General features: G+C 41.7%; 1 protein-coding gene across 1 annotated transcript in view; it reads left to right on the top strand.

The window, feature by feature from the left end:
- The window catches only part of PTPRR (protein tyrosine phosphatase receptor type R), a 350,468-nt gene that overhangs the window by 305,363 nt on the left and 19,940 nt on the right, over positions 1-25,165 (top strand). The window contains exons 10-13 of the mRNA XM_073555527.1: positions 2,972-3,109; positions 7,869-7,979; positions 9,833-9,990; positions 16,280-16,393. Coding sequence (XP_073411628.1) covers positions 2,972-3,109; positions 7,869-7,979; positions 9,833-9,990; positions 16,280-16,393 — 521 coding nt within the window. The remainder of the gene's footprint in view (positions 1-2,971; positions 3,110-7,868; positions 7,980-9,832; positions 9,991-16,279; positions 16,394-25,165) is intronic.

Genomic DNA, 25,165 nt, shown 5'->3' with positions numbered 1-25,165 from the left:
GAAATGTTATTTATTAACTCTTTTGTGTGACACCACTCTGATTTAAGAGTACAGAAATTAAAAGTTTAAAAATTGCAACATTTTAAAATTTTTTGCAAAATTTCCAATTTTTTTATAAATAAATTTAAGTTAAATCGATTAAATTTTACAACTGCCTTGAAGTACCATATGTCATGAAAAAATAGTCTGAGAATCAGTGGGATACGTTGAAGCATTCCATAGCTGTAACCTCATGAACTGACAGTGGTCAGAATTGTAAAAATTGGCTTGGTCATAAAGTACCAAATTGGCTCTATCAAGAAGGGGTTAAGAGCAGTCACTGATGTGACTGCTCTCAAGGATAGCAGGCTCATACTGACACAGGAGGTAATCGCTCCTGCAGTGTGTAGCGCTGAGCTGCAGTGGGAAAATTCACTGGAGTTCATCAGCTGAAGAGCCCCAGTGAACTCGCTGATGGTACTGCTGCATGAGAACTTTTTCACTCAGCGGTAGTGCTGTCAATGAGGTCACTGGGAGTCATCAGCCGATGAACTCCAGTGAACTTTTTCACCACACTGCAGGAACGATTACACTCTCCTGTCATTGTGTCGCCGGCTACTGGGTACAGCAGTCGCATCAGTTGATGTGATTACTCTACAAGTCATCCGAATCATCGTGGGACAGTATGGATTATGGCGAATAGATGAGGGATATGGTGAGGGCCCCATATAATGCTCCAGTATATAATGCTCCAGTGTAAGATGGGCCCCATATGATGCTTCATATATAATGAGCCCCATATGATGCTTCATATATAATGGGCCCCATATGATGCTTCATTATATGATGGGCCCCATATGATGCTCCAGTATATGATGGGCCCCATAAAATGCTCCAGTATATGATGGGCCCCATATGATGCTCTAGTATATGATAGGCCCCATATGATGCTCCAGTATATGATGGGCCCAATATGTTTCTCCAGTACATGATGGGCCCAATATGATGTTCCAGTATATGATGGGCCCAGTATGATGCTCCAGTATATGATGGGTCCCATATAATGCTTGAAACATGAAATAAAATACCTCTCCTTGCTGGCCGCTGCTCTGCTCCAGACTCTTCAGTGTCACCTACTTCTCCCTCTTTGAACTAACTGTTCAGGCAGAGAGCGCACACTAGTCACATCATCGCGCTCTCTGACCTGAAACATCAGAGTCAGAAGACATGGAAGACGTCGCAGCACAGGAACTGGGAGAGGTAAGTATTGCAAGTACCAGGGCCTTGAGCAAGCGGTGGGGGGTCCACCTCCAGTGCTTGCACCGAGCTCCCATAGCTTGCTGGTGTCCCCGATAACAAGCGCCCCCGACCCCTCGCCAGCTCAGAGCTGGTTGCTGATGCACTGCCTTTGCTGCAGCAGCATGAATCCGGTAAGGCAAATTACTGATCATGTGCACAACACTTCAGGATTCTGTAGCTTTTTTGGGCCAATTCTGTGCGGAAAAAACGCCGCAAAAATGCACCATGTGCACACAACCTTATGATCTCTCATGTGGCCTCCTAGGAAAATGAATTTCCCAACAATGCATTAGAAAGTCTTTCCGATTCCAGGATCAGTATTGCATTATATTATGCAAGCAGTTGCACTACATGCTGAGTATGATTGTGATGCTCTAAGGCAAGCACATGTTACAGCAGGCTGCTATTATGACCAATGGGTTTCCTGCCAACCTAAAAGGATCTGTTTGATTAATAAGATACATTTTTTAATATCTTGCTAAGGAATTAACAATGCAAAGCCCTAAACTATGCCCCTTATTTATTATTTAGATCGCATAGTGTCTCTCACTCTGGAGAACTCAGCAGGTCCTAACATTGCACCAACAGACCATGTGAATAAAATAAGATATCTGTAATGCTTCTTTCTTGCTGTGGGGCTGCTATATTAATATTGAAGACTTGTCAGGTTCCCCATACAGCTGTTTGCTGGAAGTCAAGTAACACAACATCTTGTATATTTGGATCTAGAGAAAGGGTGCACATACTGTGGCCTTTTTGTCTGTGCGGTCCCTAGCTGTTGGTATTGTTTGTCTTAATCTAGTGTTTGCTCATGTATCTTACATGTCAGATGGAGCGGTGCCAAAGAAAAGACAGATACATTGCTATTTGTGGGTATCTCTGAGACCCCAATATAAGTGCAAAATCAAGGTTTCCTGAGCCTTTGCCAATAGGAGTAGGTGAGATAGAGAGGTTTCCATTCATTCATGTGGTTCTCTTCATTATTGATTTTTAGAGTAGTGATACACTGACTATTTCAGCAACTCCACCACAAATAAACTACAAAGAAGAGAGGTGTAGGCGTGCATGGTTTAAACAATGGAGAATGGACCCTTGAAAGCTGCACCGACACATTTATGACATGTACCACAAATACGCCATAAATGTCTCATATTACAATTCTCTGAGTTTTATTACGACCCTTGGATTTGTGCTGTCTTATGTCCCTTGGACCAAAGCAGGTTGTCCACCCTTGTTCAATTTAGCATCACCCATGGCACGCTTAGATAGAAGGGTTTAGAAGCAAAGTTTTCCTATGAAGCATTTTCCTTTCTAATAATATAATTTCTTCCATAGCTCCTATAACCTTCTATAATAAAGACATCAAAGGCAAGAATGGCGCACAAACTCTTAGTGATGGCTTCAGTGCCAGCTTTTGTAAGCTTTCCATGCAGATTTCTCACTTTTGTTTTAATAAACTTACTTTTTATTGATATATTTGTTCTATTATAGTTAATGAAGGCACTCAACAAATGTATCAAAAAGAAGTGAAGCTTTCATGCAAGATAATTCTGTCTGCAGGATAGATATTTAGGCAAATTGATTAAAACTCTTTAACACCATACTGCATGTCAATGAATGATGTCTTCATGAATATTTACATGATAACTATTAAATATTTGTATTTACTTATTAATTTTCTTATCTATGATAGGGTTACGGTGGTAAAGAGAGGAAGTTCATCGCAACTCAAGGACCAATGATTAACACAGTCAATGATTTCTGGCAGATGGTTTGGCAAGAAGATGTCCCTGTTATTGTTATGATCACCAAGCTCAAGGAAAAAAATGAGGTATTGATGTAGAATGATCCAGAAATCAGAAACTTGCCCTGTATGTGAAATAGTAACTGGTCTTTTAAGTACAGTACAATCAGAAATGTTGCAATATACCATATTTCTCCAATTATCAGTCACCACTTCTTCCCACTCCATTTCCTGCACTGATCGGTCAGTGAAAACTGCTCACATCTGTCTTCAGATCTGTATTCAGTGAGGGGTAAAATTACAACTGCTGCCTATAGATGTCTATGGAGATTGGAGCATTGAGAAGCTGGAGGGTACACAAGCAGGAGAGACACAAAAACTGCTTAATAATGTAGATAAGAATCATTGAATGTCCAGAAATAGTGTTTTTCTTCACCCATATGTCAGATTATTGTGAAAAGCTTCTTGAAAGCGTAAGTACACTTTAAGAATTGTACATATACAGTAAGAACAGATAAATTAGTTCATGACATATTGTATTTAGCAGACCTTTGATCATTGTATAATAGTTGTGCCATTAGATAATGCTTTGGTATACAATGATTATTAGATCCATCTTCATGGAGTCCCTCCCTACAGATCCATAGCTTGAAGTTGTAGGCACTCTGTGTACTGCTATATGAAGCTACCTGTAAGCACCGTATTACAGGAATGTTCTTCTTTAGTATTATGGACCTGTAATACTTCTTTGTCCAGGTACCAATACAAAAAAATATAAAAAAAAACTTGCCTAAACCTTCAACACCTTTTTTCTGCCTTCTGCCTAAGGAAGCTTATATATATTTCGTTTCATGAGCTTTGGCTTTTGGTAGAGTTCTTTCAATGTCCTGGAATATAGAGCATTTCTCACAGAATATACAGTATTTTATTATTGTTAGTACTTTTTACATCTTATTTTAGACTTTATGGGGGTTTCACTAGGTAATATCATCATTGATTGAAAGCACTTTGGTTCCTTGCAGCTCTTAGGGTCCCGTTTCACATAGCGATGCACCAGTGATCCCGATATCGATACGACCTGGTAGATATCGCTGGTGCGTCGCTACATGGTCGCTAGTAAGCTGCCAAACAGGCAGATCTCTTCAACGATGCACCAGCGATCCCGACAATGATACGAGCTGGTAGATATCGCTGGTGCGTCGCTACACGGTCGTTAGTAAGCTGCCAAACAGGCAGATCTCTTCAACGATGCACCAGCGATCCCGACAATGATACGACCTGGTAGATATCGCTGGTGCGTCGCTACACGGACGTTAGTAAGCTGCCAAACAGTTAGATCTCTTCAACGATGCACCAGCGATCCCGACAACGATACGACCTGGTAGATATCGCTGGTAGTCGCTACATGGTCGCTAGTAAGCTGCCAAACAGGCAGATCTCTTCAACGATGCACCAGCGATCCCGACAACGATACGACCTGGTAAGGATCGCTGGTGCGTTGTCACACAGCAGCTATTCTGAACAATTCCAGCCTGCGTCCCTGAGTTCTGCAATGCCAACGAGATCGCTCGTCGGCGTCAAACACAGCAATGCATGCTGGCCAGCGGGACACCGACGATGAAAAAATGGCCCAGGACATTCGAGCACGATCAGTGATATCCAGCGGGGGGGGAGTGGGCGGTCGCCGCTATGTGTCACATGTAGCGAGATTGTGTTGTGTCACAAAATCGGTGGCGCATCAGCGATCTCGCTGGCAATCTTGCTTAGTGTGAAGTACCCCTTAGGTCCAAGCAATGCAAGATAGGCAAGATAAGATTATAATAGGACAGTGTCAAACCAAGACTCAGATCACAATACTACTGTACATGTCCATTCTAGTGAATTTTTGTAGACTCTTTACTTTTAACATTAGCTATTACTTGATGGTATGGGATAGCCACATTACTAATTCCTGTGATCTATATTATATACATATGAGACAGGATATAGCAGTAAATCAGATTTTGGAATTTATGTCTGGAATTACTATAGTTAGCAATCTGCTATGTTTTATTGCTTATATACATTGAGTAATAGTAAATAATCAAGAAGTACATGAAAAACTGTATGATTACAATGCACATCACCACTGTAGTCAATCACTGACCTCAGTCACCCTGCTAATGTAGACAGCATGAAATGCTGAACTTAGTGATTGGCTGCAGTGTGAAATAGTCATTGCTGTAGCAGCGGCTGATAGATAGTGTTGGACATGGGGAGCTTGATTAGTAGCTTTTTTAGAAAATTATTTTAACCAAGCGCTGACAGTTTGAGTGAAAAACACTGTTCTTGGGAATTAATGGGAGTTAAAGGTGTTGTAAAGTTTTAAGATACAAATCTGCGGTCACTCTATGCAGACTTGTGAATCCTCACTTCGCATGCACTGCACATTTTGAGGATCCTCCGGTGCCAGCGATTTGCAAACTTCTAGTCACATTCTAACTAGACTGTATCTAGCTTTGCTCTATACACTTGCATTGAGCAAGACCGTATAAAGGCTAGTCGGCATGTGAACACATGTATGCAAATCACATACTTGCAGTCACGTGCCCATCACTTCAAGGGCTGATACCAGAGAGTCCTCACAGAACACAGTGCGTGTGATGTGAGGATTCTTAAGTCTGCAGTCAGAGTGACTGCAGACTTGTAGCTTAAGATCGGACAACACCTTTAATTAATTCACAGTTTTGAACATGGCAGATCTGTCAGTGATGGAAGCAAATATGACAGCAAAAAAGGAATAATATGTAGCAATGTGAACATATCTGAATCATATCTCTGATTTCCTCCACTTGCTCCTAGGGCATTTCAGTACGTAACCTTATAAGCCAGGACTCCAGCATTCTGTTGACATTGGCTTCTACGTGAGGGGCTACATCTAATTAAAGTGCATATTTTATTTAGTATAGTCTGATTTAAACTAAGCCATCTACAGATGGTTTATTGGACTGGTCCGGGTACAACCATATTTTTAGACCTTTGTTTTCTCATGTTTAGAATTTCCCTCGGAATCATAGGGAGGAGTAGGGGCTGCAGATCAGATAATGTGACAATGTGAACATTTCCACAATGGGTGGCCGCTGAACTTTTAAATGTTTTTCTTTCCCCTAATCATCTTATAAGGGAGCTTGTCACAATATTTCAGGCAGTGATTTAGCCGAGCCCATGCGTGTTACAAGCTCCAGGGACTCTTGTAGAAATGCTGAACAGGTTAGTTGGCTAAAGCAGATTCATAGATGGACACACATTTACCATCGTGTCTGTTTGTAGGTAGACTGTTTGTATGCAACAGGTTCTTCAGGATAGTTACTTGTGATTACATGGTTTGTCATATACATCAAAATGTTTGCGTGCAAGGAACATTTGGAAACTATACTGTGATAAGTGATGAGGTCTGTGTGTGTGATTATCCATATAGTACTCACAGTACACTAGGATGCATTTATCTCTACTGTCCTGTACATGCTGGGGATCAGCCTTATTAATTCCACAGTAGGTGAGGTGTAATCATACTCTCATTGGTCCAAAGTGGGTAACATTTATAGAATGAAATATATAAATTAGTATATCACCTACATGGATGTTGCAGTAATACATGTGACAGCAATAAACTGATCCAGGAAAGGTCAAGAAGATGTTGTAAGACTAAAGAACATACGTAATGATTCGCTTTCCTGCTGTCCGTATGCTGTTCTTTGTTTTCTCTATTATGTCTTAAATGCAGTAGAAAATTACACAAATTACAGTCATGAGATGAAATCTATATTAGCCGTTCCTGTGCTCTTGTTATTCCAATACATTAAGATCAGTCATTTGAGTCTTCCCTATTTTGTAGCTTACAACAGACTTTGAAAGACTCTAGAAATGGTCCCTCAACGAAGGGCTTGATCTCTGATGTCTATAATATTCTACAGAATCCTGATGGAAAGTCCTTGACTTGACATCCATATATGCTCAAGTGGGTAGAGCCCTAAGTGATGCTGATTGGAGATTTGTATGGTCGAGAGCAGCCATTTTGACATCTTGTATTGCTTATAAAGAGATTCAGTACAAGATCCTTCACTTCTGGTACCACACTCCTGAACTTCTTCACGTATTAGCTCCATCTATTTCCCCGTTGTGTTGGAGATGTACCTTGTTGACGGGATCAGATCTTTGATCAAGACATATCGCTAGATCTTCAACACTTTTTACTTAATATTTTCCCACAAAATATATCTTAAAGAACCGTTAGGCTTCTCCCACATTTACTGACAGCTGCAAGATGTTTGATAGCCTCTCATTGGCAACAAACTTCCCCACGTCTATATATGACTTATACACTAAGATCAAAGATGTCAGAAATTTCAAATATCGCACTTCTCTGAATGAATAAAAGGTCGAGAGAGTCAATCTCATTTAGTCTCCATGGGATGCCTTTTGGGTACTTCTCAGTATTTAAGAACCTTATTCACTAGATCATATACTGTACATCCTCTAATCCTTTAACACCTAACACCCATCTTCATCCTCTTACCCTTCTGTCTACTTTTATGTCTCACTTGTATCCCTCTTATTCTTTATTTTGTTATATATATATATAAGAAATTTGAATATCTCTATTATATGTTATATCTATACCACAAAACTGATTTATTCTGTTTTCTTTGTAATCTGTCAATCCTTATTCTTTTTTCAACTCTTTCTTGTTAAACATGAAAATCTTTCAATAAAAATTACAATTATTAAAAAAATGACAATGATGAACTTTGCTTGTTCCTTGACTGTAACTTTGTATTTATGTAAATGACAATATTCTTTCCTACAGAAATGTGTCCTCTACTGGCCAGAAAAGAGAGGAATATATGGAAATGTTGAGGTGCTTGTTAATAGTGTCGATGACCATGACTACTATACGATTCGAAGTCTCACATTAAAGGTAACACTTTTTCTGCTAAAAAGAATAGCAGTTGGCTGCTGCTTGAATGTAGCATCATTTTTAATGGTAAATTTTTTTATTGTGGAGGTTTCTTGAATTGCACTTAAAGCAGCCATTTTAGGGTAATTTATAATAGTGAGAACAGCCTAAAACATTAGATAAATACTCCAGATAGTAGTATGTTGAATAACTACATCGATGAAGAAGATCAATGTAGTAGTCTGTGAATAATACAGAGGTTCAATTGATAGGCAGAGAGAGATGGATAGGAGAAGTGCTAGCAGCAGCAGTGATAAACTTAATATGATTGATCAGTGATATAGTGTTGTTACCTAGCTGACATTTGCACTGCTGCATTTCAATTATAATTGCACTTTTTTTCTTCATTGTTAATGCACTAGAAAGTAGTAGTAAGCCAGAACAAAAAAAAATCGGAAATCAGTGTCAATCATAGACAGTGTACTGGAAAATTCAACAAAATCTAGACATTAAAAAAAAAATGACATTCTATCCCACGGTGTATGTGATGCTAAGTTTTTTGTTCTTTTCTGTTTTACTAGTCAAATTTTGTATCCATGCATACCACACCAATAGAGCCACCTGTTGCAGATGCTAGTTTTTTGGACGCGTACCTGTCATTTCTTATGAGATAATCTATATATTTTTAAATATAGGCATTTAACAATGTACATGTCTGTTTTTGCATACCTGTTTTACTACTCAAATTTGTACTGTGCACACCCCACCTATCATGGGACCTGCTGCTACCTTTTCTTTTTGTACATGCACGTATCTACTTATCATTTCTTGTTATGTTCTTTTTGACAAGAGTTGAAATATTGGAGTATTAAATAATTTTTAAAACATAATAATAATGTTGTCCAAAATGTATGCTAATAAGAAAATGCATGATAAAAGAAAGTAACTATGGAAGGTAGCGTAGAGGAAAAAAGAAACGTGTCACAGCTAACAATGTGTTCCCTGTGCAAGAACAATATATGGACACTTTGAAGTCCAATACTACAATCATAATGCACAATTCTATGCGCTTCGAGGTTGGAAGTGAGCTCCCTTACTTCTTGAGCCCCGTGTGCGGCAGCGCAGGGTGCACCAATATTATATCCACCCTTGCCACTAGCACCAAAAAAGCACCATCTCCTCCACTGGCACTCCCTGTCTAAGCATTAGTACTACCAAATGGAGGTTACAATTTTCCTCCTTTGCTACCGGAAAGCATACTAGTGGGGAGGAAGCAGAGGACGATATGGAATATATGTCACAAAACTCATCTCAGTCACGGCAAGATGATGTTACCAACACTGTTAGTTTGGCTTAGTGTTTTGTACAAAAGGGTCTGCATGATAATATATACTTTTTTATTTTAGAACACATGAAAAGTCTATTGGTATGATGTGTTATTCAATGAATTGTTAGTTAAGACTGTGTTACCATTCATTTCTATGATGAGGTCACTTTGACTTTACTAAGGCTGTATTTGAGTTAAAGAACTCAAAAGGGGTTGAATGCTGTTTGGCCTCAAGGGGGCCACGATAAGGTCACATAGGGTTAGTCCACTTTGAGCAGGAGTGCCATATCCAACTCTGGTCAGGTAGGATCAGTTAGGCTAAGAACCCCCCTCACACACCTAAATATATTTTCTGATAATGTGCGGTAGCAAAAACATTTTTACTGTGTTTTGACCCTATATTTTTTCAAAACATGGGTTATTATAGCTAGGTTCTATGTGATAAATAATAAATGGTATTTTTTAGGGGGTTTTCTTTTCATTTGGTGTACTACTTTTTACCCCTTTTTTCATATCTTCTGAAGGTTCTATTACTATTTTTTTTCAGCAAGGAAGCCAGTCACGCATTGTCAAACATTACTGGTACACTTCATGGCCTGATCATAAGACTCCAGATAGTGCTCAGCCTCTCCTTCAACTCATGCTGGATGTGGAAGACGACAGTAAAACTTTTACTGGTAGAGGTCCGGTGGTCGTACACTGCAGGTAGTGATCTATCAATTCATTAAGTAATTATGTCAGTGTCTCTATAATGCCCATTCTTCATGAGCATTTAGGTACTGTCTCCCCACCTCACAAGCTGTGTGACCCTTCTCATTCATATGTATGCATATCTGGAAAGGGCCAATGAGGCTGTGACGATAGTGGTAGCGGACTTACAGGCTTCTTCTCACTCCTGGTAGCAAAATTCTGAATGCAGCTCTGGATTTTAATATAAGCTATAGAACTCAGGACTAAGTGTAATGTACTTACAAAGTTAGCTAAAATTACTCAAATTTGTATGATGGTTTCTATATTAAAATGCTGTCCAGAGGTGGAAAACTAATTTAGATTTGATTATATATTTTATCTTTTGTTTTATGTTACTATGTATTATTAGATATTGACTGTATGTACATAAATAGATGCATTTGACTGGTTTAGGTGTGATCTAAAACATATTATTACATGTGTATAAAGTCTGTACATTGGCATTTTCTGTATTATAGTCTAGGTCTATTTCTATTTCTAGAATGGCCATTGTAATTGGGACTGAGAGGAAAAAGAGTTTCCAAGTGCCCAAATTCCTCATAGCCAAAATTATAACTCACAAACAACAGCTTCCGGTATGAGTGGCCTGCTCAGCCGCTTTGCAATGGCCATGCATTAGTACTGTTTTTTTGTGATTTGTGTGCTATACTAATACAGGATGACGTACAATTTGTAAAAGATAGAGCTGTAGTCACACATTCATTGTACATGTCAAGGTGCTGTCTGCTTTTTAAACCCATACATTTTCATTGATCCATATGTAGGGAAGGTGACCTGACGGACGGACGGACGTGTCAGTAAAGAGAAAGATAGGTTTTCACAGTTAAGACAGGTGTCAGTTACTACAGTGGGGAAACAGCTAGGAAAGTGTAGTGGACGTGCAGTACCTTGGGTTGACCATTAGATGGCAGGGAGGAGTGTGAGCAAAGGACTTGACATCAGCTTAGGGCTTTAGAAACCGTTGTTCATGGGGGGCGGAGTTACAGGGGACCGGGAGTGCTATAAATACTGAGGGAGGGTTCCAGAAAGTTCCAGTCCCCAGGGGGAGCTCCAGTGACAGGAGGACTGTGACAGTCTGTGCGCTGTGAAGAGAATCCAAACAAGAGGGACTGAGGAGAGAGAACTTCAGGGGGGTGGTCCTGACAAGAATACCGCAAAATAGACGAGACACAGAGGTTATATCGACGAGGCACAGAGGTTACGGATACCGTGTTAAGAAAGACGTTGTGACCAGTGAAATTACTGTTGGTTTACGGGCCTTATGGAGGCCACAGTGACGGACCTGTCAAAAGCGTCAACAAGAGTAAAGGGACGGTACGAATATATACAGTGGGGCAAAAAAGTATTTAGTCAGTCAGCAATAGTGCAAGTTCCACCACTTAAAAAGATGAGAGGCGTCTGTAATTTACATCATAGGTAGACCTCAACTATGGGAGACAAACTGAGAAAAAAAAATCCAGAAAATCACATTGTCTGTTTTTTTTTCATTTTATTTGCATATTATGGTGGAAAATAAGTATTTGGTCAGAAACAAAATTTAATCTCAATACTTTGTGATATATCCTTTGTTGGCAATGACAGAGGTCAAACGTTTTCTGTAAGTCTTCACAAGGTTGCCACACACTGTTGTTGGTATGTTGGCCCATTCCTCCATGCAGATCTCCTCTAGAGCAGTGATGTTTTTGGCTTTTCGCTTGGCAACACGGACTTTCAACTCCCTCCAAAGGTTTTCTATAGGGTTGAGATCTGGAGACTGGCTAGGCCACTCCAGGACCTTGAAATGCTTCTTACGAAGCCACTCCTTCGTTGCCCTGGTGGTGTGCTTTGGATCATTGTCATGTTGAAAGACCCAACCACGTTTCATCTTCAATGCCCTCGCTGATGGAAGGAGGTTTTCACTCAAAATCTCACGATACATGGCCCCATTCATTCTTTCATGTACCCAGATCAGTCGTCCTGGCCCCTTTGCAGAGAAACAGCCCCAAAGCACGATGTTTCCACCACCATGCTTTACAGTAGGTATGGTGGTTGATGGATGCAACTCAGTATTCTTTTTCCTCCAAACACGACAAGTTGTATTTCTACCAAACAGTTCCAGTTTGGTTTCATCAGACCATAGGACATTCTCCCAAAACTCCTCTGGATCATCAAAATGCTCTCTAGCAAACTTCAGATGGGCCCGGACATGTACAGGCTTAAGCAGTGGGACACGTCTGGCACTGCAGGATCTGAGTCCATGGTGGCGTAGTGTGTTATTTATGGTAGGCCTTGTTACATTGGTCCCAGCTCTCTGCAGTTCATTCACTAGGTCCCCCCGCGTGGTTCTGGGATTTTTGCTCACCGTTCTTGTGATCATTCTGACCCCACGGGGTGGGATTTTGCGTGGAGCACCAGATCGAGGGAGATTATCAGTGGTCTTGTATGTCTTCCATTTTCTAATTATTGCTCCCACAGTTGATTTCTTCACTCCAAGCTGGTTGGCTATTGCAGATTCAGTCTTTCCAGCCTGGTGCAGGGCTACAATTTTGTTTCTGGTGTCCTTTGACAGCTCTTTGGTCTTCACCATAGTGGAGTTTGGAGTCAGACTGTTTGAGGGTGTGCATAGGTGTCTTTTTATACTGATAACAAGTTTAAACAGGTGCCATTACTACAGGTAATGAGTGGAGGAAAGAGGAGACTCTTAAAGAAGAAGTTACAGGTCTGTGAGAGCCAGAAATCTTGATTGCTTGTTTCTGACCAAATACTTATTTTCCACCATAATATGCAAATAAAATGGAAAAAAAAACAGACAATGTGATTTTCTGGATTTTTTTTCTCAGTTTGTCTCCCATAGTTGAGGTCTACCTATGATGTAAATTACAGACGCCTCTCATCTTTTTAAGTGGTGGAACTTGCACTATTGCTGACTGACTAAATACTTTTTTGCCCCACTGTACATCCCTGGCGAAAGTGCGGTGTTCTGTGGTGTATTGTAACCGGAGAGCCTTGAGGAAATTTGCGTAGTGCTGTGAGGCTGTCAGGCGGATAGCGAGTGAATAAAGCTTGGACCTGTTGCACCCAGAATCTGTCTCCATCTTGTCTCTGTTACGTCTCTGCGCGGTAAGAAGAGGGACCACCCCCCAGCTCGGCCACCGACCCTACACATACACACATACGGTTTATTTCACAAGATGAGTTCCAGCACAGTGCAATTGTCACATTTTATTTTTGGAAATTTGCAGCAAAGAACACATTGTAGTTGTGCAGTCTTAATGGATATCGGTCATCTTTCTACAATTAAAACTGTTTTCTCATTGAAATCCAATTTTATACTTGATTTGCCCTAAACAGAACACTTTCGAGCAACCTGCTACCCACTGTTGACTTAACTGATAAAATGAATACTTCTGACCAATTGCTCATGATGATTATTACTAGCCTATTGTGTAACTGCTTTTGATTTGGCCCAGAATGGTGGGAACAGCCTGTGTACTAACAAGTGTATAATAATGATTCCTCCAGGAGCACATTCCACGTCTATGACCTCTGATCACCTTTAGAAGTTGTACTTCTATCTCATACAGTACACGTCTGAGTATCTCCATATCCTGACTACATACAAGATGTTTTCCTCTGCAGAACACACTTCCTGTGCAGGAGGTAGATTGGAATGTGGCGAGGAAATATGGAATGTCCAGAGAAATGTCTTTTCAAGGAAGATGAAAGCCGCATATGCAGCCTTTTACATCCACCTTGAATTTACCTTCTTTAATATTTGCCAAAAACATGTTGTTTATTGGGGGGTTATTTTGGCCGCATTGTAACTTTTGCTCATTACTAGTGATACTCAGCTGTATCATCCACCACGGCAGAATGCACTTACCATGACAGTTTGCTACAGTAATTATTCACTAATAAAATAACAAAAAATAAGGAAAATTTTAATATCCTAATGTCACGCTGCAGCACTGCAGGTAAATACAGAGTAACGCAAACTCCACTAGATAGCAGCAGAGTGGAGACAGGGCTGAAATCCTGCTCAGAGCAGACCAGCGGAACTGCAGCAAGGCTACCACCAGGTGGCAGCAGGATAGTCGGATAATCCAGGCCGATACCAAAGATCGGCGTAGTACCAAGGGGAATCCCAAACAGAGGAGCGCCAAAAAGTCAGTACTGGTCTGTAGCAGAAGTACCAGAAGAACGAGACAGAATCAGGTCAGAGCCAAAGCAGAGTCGAGTGCCGGGGAATCCAAACACACAGGGACAAACAGAGTCAGGAGAGGAGTGCACAGACACGGGCAAAGTCAGCTAAATGCAGCAGTACAAATCAGGGTTTCACCAGAGCCAGCTACAGGCGCCGTAGGCAGGAATTGCAACTGGCACTGCCTGCAGTACGCAACGCACAGAAATAGCAGACTCAACACCGGAACGAGGCAGAGAAAGTTAACCCCTGACATGCCCAGACCGGGAAAGGAGAGACAAGACCCAAAACCTGGTCTGGATCATGACTCATATATAGACAAAAGAACAAGAAACAGGCTTGTAAGGGGTCTTGTAGGATTCAATCCTGGGAACAACAAAAGCACAAAAATATCTCTGAAAGGGGTTGTCCCGTCACATCATATTCCTGACTTATTTGTTGGATAGGTCATTAATATCAGATTAGCAGAAGAAAGTCAGCACTCTGTTTCCTTGGCTCAACACAATCCTTCTGCTGACATACCTCTCTGCTGCAAGTGATGCAGGTGTGTTGAGCTGTCATTTTCTGCGTTTGAATTTATATCAAATTAGTGGGAGTCCAACTCCCAGTACCACCTCCGATCTGCTGTTTCGTGCTCTGGCAGCATGTGAACACTTAGAACGAGGCTACGCTGCACAACTGCATTCAATATGTAACTGCCGCTGCTGGGTACTGTAGAACAGCTGCTATTCTTTTGAATATGAGTTATTCTGCAGTACTCAGTATTAGCCGTGTAAGTGATATGCCTCGCAATATCATATGCTGTTTAGACAAAGTCTACAAGAAGATAGAGAGAAAATGTTGTAATATAACATAAAATAACCCCACAATTTTAATCTACTGATAATGGTGCTGCCCATTTCAGGCATCTCATGAGCAAGCTGCAGACCTTTGAAGTGACCAATATATTCAATTATATTGGCACCCTTGGGAGACAGATATAGTAAAATACTATGGTAGAGCAGGGACGTTCTCAGCTCCCTGTCTCCCCATTCACTCTAGTAAGTCATTGATATGCGTGCAAGCAGTAGCATCATTTCTAAAATCAGCGATCACAACCACACTTTTACCATCTTCTTATACAAAACCATGACCACATACTTAAAGTGACGTCACTTGCGGGGGTGGCACTGGTCTCTGCACACTGGATATCCCAACCATGTGTACTGACCGTGCGCTCTCCGGCACCAACTTCTTACTTCTGGTCAGAGCTGGCGCGAAAACTCTCTGTCAGTGTAAATATTGCACAGTGACAAGAATCTACTGAACATCCATTGGAATTGACTGTCGACACATGCTCAGTGGAGCAGGGACTAGCCCACACCCTGAAATGGGCGTCACTGATCACGCTTTGTTTCAGGAAAAAAGCAGGGGCTATGACAGTGACCGCAACCGCAACCTCTGCCCCTGATGACATGTTAAGTATCCCAGCATGCACTGGGATTCTCAAACAAAGCGTCATCAAAAAAGGAATTAGTGAAAGAAAGATAAGCAGTTAGAAATCTAGTAACTTAACTTTTGACCTTAACTTTTGATCAATTACATAATGCATTCTTCTTTATCCATATGTGAAGTGAAAAAGCATTGTCTGGCATTGTGGCTACATTCCCGAAAAGGATGAGCTTTATTACCAGGTGCAGATCATGGAAATGAGTAGTTACCATAATTATTTTTTCGCCAGCTGCAGATTTTGTGACAGGTCAGATAGAAAAAAAATAATAGGGTCATGGTGTAGTAAATATGGGAAATATTTGGACAGAGACAGAATCTTCATCTTTTTGCCTATATATATATATATATATATATATATATATATATATATATATGCAATGGATTTGGAACATCATTATGATGTAAGTGACAATTCTCAGATTGTGGTCTGACGTTGATAAATTGTACAAATTTTGTAACCGTGCAAATAATACTGGACCTAATTGTAGATTAGAAATGAATTGAACTACACCCGTTATAATGTCCCATATAACTGATTATATGATTACTAAACTATTATCTGTGTGTTTTCAGTGCTGGAATTGGAAGAACCGGCTGTTTCATTGCTACATCCAATGGCTGCTGTCAGCTGAGGGAAGAAGGAATTGTAGATGTATTAAGCATTGTCTGCCACCTAAGAATGGACAGGTAAATCCAGATCACAAGGAAAAATGTTTATTAAGTAGAGAAAAAAGTGAAATTCTCTATAAGGTATAACATTTAGATGAATGAAACATAATTTAATAATTTGTTTTGTTCACATTACATTTATACAACAGCCTATATGGACATACAGTGGGGAAAAAAAGTATTTAGTCAGTCAAGTGCAAGTTCCACCACTTAAAAAGATGAGAGGCATCTGTAATTTACATCATAGGTAGACCTCAACTATGGGAGACAAACTGAGAAAAAAAAATCCAGAAAATCACATTGTCTGTTTTTTTTCATTTTATTTGCATATTATGGTGGAAAATAAGTATTTGGTCAGAAACAAGCAATCAAGATTTCTGGCTCTCACAGACCTGTAACTTCTTTTTTAAGAGTCTCCTCTTTCCTCCACTCATTACCTGTAGTAATGGCACCTGTTTAATCTTGTTATCAGTATAAAAAGACACCTGTGCACACCCTCAAACAGTCTGACTCCAAACTCCACTATGGTGAAGACCAAAGAGCTGTCAAAGGACACCAGAAACAAAATTGTAGCCCTGCACCAGGCTGGGAAGACTGAATCTGCAATAGCCAACCAGCTTGGAGTGAAGAAATCAACTGTGGGAGCAATGATTAGATAATGGAAGACATACAAGACCACTGATAATCTCCCTCGATCTGGTGCTCCACGCAAAATCCCACCCCGTGGGGTCAGAATGATCACAAGAACGGTGAGCAAAAATCCCAGAACCACGCGGGGGGACCTAGTGAATGAACTGCAGAGAGCTGGGACCAATGTAACAAGGCCTACCATAAGTAACACACTACACCACCATGGACTCAGATCCTGCAGTGCCAGACGTGTCCCACTGCTTAAGCCTGTACATGTCCGGGCCCGTCTGAAGTTTGCTAGAGAGCATTTGGATGATCCAGAGGAGTTTTGGGAGAATGTCCTATGGTCTGATGAAACCAAACTGGAACTGTTTGGTAGAAACACAACTTGTCGTGTTTGGAGGAAAAAGAATACTGAGTTGCAGCCATCAAACACCATACCTACTGTAAAGCATGGTGGTGGAAACATCGTGCTTTGGGGATGTTTCTCTGCAAAGGGGCCAGGACGACTGATCCGGGTACATGAAAGAATGAATGGGGCCATGTATCGTGAGATTTTGAGTGCAAACCTCCTTCCAGCAGCAAGGGCATTGAAGATGAAACGTGGCTGGGTCTTTCAACATGACAATGATCCAAAGCACACCGCCAGGGCAACGAAGGAGTGGCTTCGTAAGAAGCATTTCAAGGTCCTGGAGTGGCCTAGCCAGTCTCCAGATCTCAACCCTATAGAAAACCTTTGGAGGGAGTTGAAAGTCCGTGTTGCCAAGCGAAAAGCCAAAAACATCACTGCTCTAGAGGAGATCTGCATGGAGGAATGGGCCAACATACCAACAACAGTGTGTGGCAACCTCGTGAAGACTTACAGAAAACGTTTGACCTCTGTCATTGCCAACAAAGGATATATCACAAAGTATTGAGATGAAATTTTGTTTCTGACCAAATACTTATTTTCCACCATAATATGCAAATAAAATGAAAAAAAAACAGACTGTGATTTTCTGGATTTTTTTTTCTCAGTTTGTCTCCCATAGTTGAGGTCTACCTATGATGTAAATTACAGACACCTCTCATCTTTTTAAGTGGTGGAACTTGCACTATTGCTGACTGACTAAATACTTTTTTTCCCCACTGTACATAATCCTACATAATAATTCCCTTGTTGCTACTGTAGGTAATAATCTATACTGCAATACAACATTTAAAAAAAAGCTGTTAGAAGGTTCCAAAAATTATATTATTTTCTCAAATTATTTCAAAATAATAATTTTTTTTTTGCTATTTTACTTTTTGACAGTCTGTGTTTACTGCTTCAATAGCATATAGTTGTAAAACCTCTCAGAGGCTGGCAACTAAACAGAAAAATTTTCGGATTCCCGAGCATTTTCCGCAAAAGTCGGTAAATGTTCAAGTTTCAACTAAGGCAGTGATCTTACTGGCGCCTGTGATCGTGGTAAGATCATTACTGTCGGTCAGAGTACTGTGGGGACATGCTGACAGATGTCAGCGTGACCCTGCAGCTGTGAGTATGACCGACAGTACTTTAAATCATTATTGCCTTTAAGAGAGCCGTGGTTCCCACGCTGTCAAATGACAGTGAGAGCTCACAGCTGTAATCGGAGGTAAAAAGTTTACCTCCGGTCACCGGCGTCAGTTGTTGTGACAACTACTTCCATTAGCCGATGACTGCTGCCACTAATAACAGGCAGAGCAAGCGGTGGCTGATGGGAGTATTCATCAGCCACTGCCTGCGCTCTAAATAAATAGTTAAAAAAAATACAGGTTCCTCTGTATTTATGATAACCAGCCAGGCAAAACTGACAGCTGTGGGCAGCTTTTAAATAATTTAAAAAAATGGTTTGGGGTCCCCCACATTTTTGACAATCAGCCAAGCTAAAGAAGACATCTGGGGGCTGGTATTCTCAGTCTGGTAAGGGGCAGTCTAAAAACAACAGCCCACAGCCACCCAGAAAAGATGCATCTATTACATGAGCCAGTTCTGGTGCTTTGCCCAGCTCTTCCTACTTGCCCTGTGTCGGTAGCAAGTGGGGTTCATATTTGTGGGATTGATGTCACCATTGTATTGTCCGATGACATCAAGCCCACGGCCTTGTAATGGAGAGGTATCTATAAGACACCTATCCATTACTTATCCTATAGATATATCAAATATATAAAGCTCAAAGTGTGTATGTATGTATGTATGTATGTGTGTATGTATGTATGTGTGTGTGTATGTCCGGGATAGGCATCCGCACCGTCACAGCTACAGCCACAAAATTTGGCACAGTCACACGTCTGGACCCCGAGAGCATCCTAAGCTATGTTGTGAGGCAAAATTTTAACCCCACGCATTCCAATTCACCAAACAATTTTGCCCCATCTACATAATGGGGAAAAAGTGTGTGTGTGTGTGTGTCAAGCCCCGCCCCTTATTATGATGTCATAATGCCCCTATTTGCATAATGGGGAAGCAGTATGTGCGTATCAAGCCCCGCCCCACATTATGATGTCACAATGGTTGCCATGGCATTGCTGACTCATCATAGGTTGCAAGCCCCGCCGCTCATTATGATGTCATAATGGTTGACTATGGAATGAAGGATATGTGATGGGTATATGGGCACTGGACTATGGGATGGAGGATATGTGATGGGTATATGGGCACGGGACTATGGGATGGTGGATATGTATATGGACACGGAACTATGGGATGGAGGATGTGTTATGGGTATATGGGCACTGGACTATGGGATGGAGGATATGTATGATGGGTATATGGGCATGGGACTATGGGATGGCGGATATGTATGATGGGTATATGGGCATGGGACTATGAGATGAAGGATGTCTGAGGGGTATATGGGCACTCGACTATGGGATGGCGAATATATATGATGGGTATATGGGCATGGGACTATGGGATGGAGAATATGTATGATGGGTATATGGGCATGGGACTATGGGATGAAGAATATGCATGATGGGTATATGGGCATGGGACTATGGGATGGAGGATATGTATGATGGGTATATGGGCACGGGCCTATGGGATGGTGGATATGTATGATGGGTATATGGGCACGGGACTATGGGATGGAGGATAATTATAATTTGTTATAACTAACCACAGTTAGTTACTATGCCCGGGCAGCGCCGGGCTCTTCAGCTAGTTGTTAATAAATACACAGAAAGTATAAAGTCTTTATTTGAAATATAAACAAAACACAATTTTCCATTTTTATTTAAAAATGACGCAGTTTTACTTACCTAACTCCCATTCCATTGAAGCTCTGTAATAAATGGAAAATAAAAAACAACCATATCCCTCACCTGTCCATAGTTCTGTCCCATGCCATAACCTATGTCTGGGGATAAATAGTTTTCAATCTGGATGGTGCCAAGATGCGCCCATCCAGGATGATAACCACTGAGCAATGAGTTGCTGCGAGCTCAGCCTCAGTGACTAGCGGTGACATCACCAAAGTTACCGTGGGTCACTGAGGCTGCATTCCCACGGTTATCTGCGGTGAACTCACTGGCTTTTTCTCACAGTGCTAAGGTCACTGCAGTTCAGCCCAGTTGCTCACTGATGCTGAGGTCACCGCTGCTCACTGATGCTGTGCTTGCAGCCGCTCATTCATCAATGGTTCTCAGCCTGGACAGTTGCATCTTGGCACCATCCAGATTGAAAACTGTTTATCCCTTGACATGGATTATGGCATTAGACAGGTGAGGGATATTGCTGTTTTTTTATTTTTAGTTTATTACAGGAGACAAGGGCTTCAATTGAATGGGCGTTATGTGAGTATAACTGTGTTTGTTATTTTTAAATAAAAAAGGAAAAGTGTGTTTTGTTTTTATTTCAAATACAAGACATTATTCTTGCTCAGTGTTTTTTTTACAATAAAGCTATATGATTAGTAATGGATAGGTGTTTTATAGACGCCTCTCCATTACTAACCCATGTGCTTGATGTCACCAGACAATACAAAAGTGACATCTTTTCCACAAATATGAACCCCACTTGCCACCGCTAGAGGGCAAGTGGGAAGAGCCGGGCATAGTGCCAGAATTGGCGCATCTCATAGATGCACCTTTTCTGGGGGGCTACAGGCTGCTGTTTTTAGGCTGGGGGGCCAACATCCATTGCCTCTTACCAGCCTACAATTACCAGCCCCCAGCTATCTGCTTTAGTTTGGCTGGTTTTCAAAAATGGGGGGACCTTATGCTGTTTAAAAAAAGAAATAAATAATTTTAAAAAAGCATCATGGGGACCCCTCTATTCTTGATAACCAACCTTGATAAAGTGTGGCAAACACTGGATGCTCTGTCCACCCATTCAAGTGAATGAGGTCTGGGTTTGGTCTTGGGTACAGTTCTGGTACCTGAACCAAACCTTTTTTTAACTGTTTGCTGAACCCAAAAAAACCCAAACATCAAGCGGTTCACGCATCTTTAGTTGTGACCAGAGGCAAGACAAGATGGGCAGTATCTGAAGGGACTAAAACAGGTACAAAATCAGGAGCCAAAACCGTAGTCGGATAAATAGCTAGGGTAAGATACCAGGAGATCAGTCAAAATCGGAGCCAGACAAGCCAGGGTGAAAATCAGATGGGATTATGGAGCAACAAGGTCCAGATCAAGTTAGGTGAGGAACAGGAGATCTGTAAATAAATAGCACTAGAGATGTACAGTATATGGTAAACCAAATAAGTGGAAAACTCCACGACTCCTATCAGTTTAAATTGGATGTGGTACTGCACCATAGTCCACAGCAAGAAGCATATTATATCTGCAGATCAGTTGGACAGCAGATAAATACCCTGCTTAGGTGGAACTACAAGTCACTGCCACACCAGTATTCTTAGCTGACAGCTCCAGCATTACCTAGTGTTAGGCGTCTGGTTTCTGCGTCTGCTCTGCAGGAATCCAGAGCCTCACAATCCGCAGTCTCCTGCTGTCTATCTACTGCAGAGAAGATTACTTTATTAAAAACACACATGTGACATGCACAATGTGAACAAGTCTGTTGGACCATGTTCACACCACCCTGACTGAAACACAAACAAAAAGCACAGAATGACAAATGTGCCAAAATACCTTGCAATAAGACATATAACAGTAATCAGCAAGTGCTGATAAAAGGTAATAACAAACACAGGGTATTTAGTCAATACGTTTTTTTGCAAAAAAATGTATGCCAAATCATCATTTGAGAGACCCCACCCCTCTCTTGTGTGACATGCACATAAGGAGCTGTCGTGCACCACGTGCCCATACCAGAAAGAGCCTGTCTTAATCCTGCTCATTTAGACACTGTTCATATGTTCAGGTTTTAAATACATTAGATAGGGACTGCTTCAATACGGGTTACCTTGACGTTGGTGAAGCAGCTTGGCATACAATTTTTTGCAAAAAAACGTATCGACTAAATACCCTGTGTTTGTTATTACCTTTTATCAGCACTTGCTGATTACTGTTATATGTCTTATTGCAAGATATTTTGGCACATTTGTCATTCTGTGCTTTTTGTTTGTGAGAGAAGATTAGTTTGCAGCAGACCGCTCCAGAGACTAAGTTCCTCTGTGCTCCTACTGGGCATGCTCACGAGACGATCTCCCATTTGAGATCGGGAGTCATGTGTCCAGGTCCTGCTCCAGATCTCATTGGTCCATCTCGGAGATCTGGAAGGTCCCGCACAGCTATAAAAAGCACGCATGACCGTTCAGCCATGCGCTAGTATAGACTATACTTGCTATGTGTGAATGGTGACGGATGTATGGTTCTGGTGACTGACTCATTATAAGACCCCTTCCCTCTAATATTACGCATGTGGATAGGGAATTAGTTTAGCAGTCAGCGCCAGTCAGTCGCAAGTCTTAAGCCACTGTGCACACCACACCGCTACGCTAGCGTCCGACATTGCGCTTGCTTTCTGGCTTTGTCGTCGAGCGGCAGTGTCCTACGCCACGCTGCAGTTGCAGCCCTTCTTGGCGTTCGCAGAAGCGACGCTGCACACATGGTAGGTCTAGAGGGACGCAGGTCCTCTGTCTTGGGTCCTGCTCCTGCGACCAGATACCATGTGTGCATTTACCTGAGGCCTGTGTCTCTAACAGGTTCAGCATTTTGTATGTTTTTGTTGCGGCACCTCTGTGTGTGAACAGAGCCTGCTCTGCGCACTCCGGGTGAAATTGAACCCGTGCGCATCATACCGCCAAATTGCTCCTCTGTCATTACCTAGCAGCGGTGTAACACCTACTGCACGGTGGACCCCGAGCAGCGAACGCACGTTATTATTTATTTTTATTTAGTGCGTTCTGCCGTTCCTAACACCTAGTAATACCAGCAGTACTGCCTCGTCTATCACCAACACCACCCACCAATAAAATACAGCAATGCCTAAGTGTAGAGGCAACGTAGGATAAATTGGCCTGCACTCTGTCCAATAGTGCAATGGACCCTTAGGACCCCGGATCAAAAATAAAGAAAATTCACCACACACTCTATCTGTAAAGTGATGCCAAGAAGACAAATTTATTTATATGTTCGCATATAATGTTCGTGGAGCAGAGAAGGAAAAAATGTGAAAAAGCGACTATGACGTTTCGACCGTTCACCAGTCTTATTCAATATGTCGCCTTGTGATGTGTAATGCCTGTGTGGTCTTAGAGAGTAGGTAATCAGGGTAGCGCTCCCGCACTTTGTCCCCTTTAAGTAGTATGCCACAGCTGAGTCTGCTCACACTGGCTAGAAGTCGGACCACTATGGGTCAATCATTGATCACTTGTTTAAGCCTTTAATATATCCTAGTGTAATGACCAGGCTGAACGTTCCCTGCTATCCACCCCCACACGATGTCCACAGCCAAAGGAAGTATGACACACACCGGTCTCGGGGATAACAGTTGCTTTTACTTCAGCAGGAACGGGAATTATAACTTGGAACATATAAGGAACAGTCTCTTATGGGTACTCAGCGGCAATTACAGTTCACACTTAGATACGGAGATGTGATTGGGGTCTGGAGCTTTAAGAGCACTGGACAGTGTCTTTTGATAGTTTACAGAAGGAGGTAGACGCAGCAATTAGAGGTTACAGACCTGTACTTGGGGTTAGCTCCACAGTGTGTCACAGCACATGCACAAGTACTTATTGGTGAATGTAGAATCTGTGGTAAATCCAGTCATAAATACTTTAGATGTGGTAAATCCAGTCATAAATACTTTAGATGTGGTGAATCCAGTCATAAATACTTTAGATGTAGTGAATCCTGTCAGAAAGACTTTAGATTGATTTCTGTACAGGTTAGAGGGAACTCAGGCTTTTAGGCCTGCAAGAGATCTTGAGGTAAAAACATCCTCCACGTGTGTTCTGCTCACCCTGAAGGCATCCCTCAGACTTAAGCCCCCGTTACACATAGCGATATCGCTAGCAATATCGCTGCAACATCACCGATTTTGTGACGTAGCAGTGATATTGCTAGCGATATCGCTATGTCTGATATTTACCTCCGACCGGCTTCCCCGCTGCTCATCGCTGGTTGCGCGAGAACGTCCTGGACCTTTTCTCGTCGGGCGCTTCCTGCTGGGCTTCCTGTGGCGCCGACAAGCGACGCGTGGAGGCGGGCGGGAGGACGTCAGGATCGCCGCGTCTGACAGATAAGTAGCGACCCCCGACCGCTGCTATGTCGCTGGTGAGATCTGCCTGTGTGGCAGCTCACTAGTGACCACTTAGCGATGCACCAGCAATCCTGACCGCGTCATATCGCTGGTCGGGATCGCTGGTGCATCGCTTAGTGTAACGGTACCTTAAAGAACATTCTAGACTTGCCTGGATAACAGCTCCTCCTATTGACCATGTGACTAGGAGCTGACCAATGGGAGACCAAATTCACATCTCAGATCCTTACAAAACAATAATTGAGTCATTGTACACTTTCACCATTAGATGGCGACAGATCACAGCAAATCATAAATGCATTGCATCTAAAATGGAAGTGACTAGAAATTAAGAATTACAGCTCACAAATAATGTAGAGAGCCAGTTAGAGAGTGAACAGTAGTGTACAGAAGCTACTCACAATTCAGTATTACTTAAAGGGACAGACACACTCTGGACTGAGTCACTAAACTAGCCCAAACTCAAGTTGTGTCAAAAGTGC

Source organism: Dendrobates tinctorius, unplaced genomic scaffold (assembly GCF_039654945.1).
Source record: "Dendrobates tinctorius isolate UK_male_01 unplaced genomic scaffold, ASM3965494v1 ptg000224l, whole genome shotgun sequence".
NCBI lineage: Eukaryota > Metazoa > Chordata > Amphibia > Anura > Dendrobatidae > Dendrobates > Dendrobates tinctorius.
This window is presented reverse-complemented; position numbering and strand designations above follow the sequence as displayed.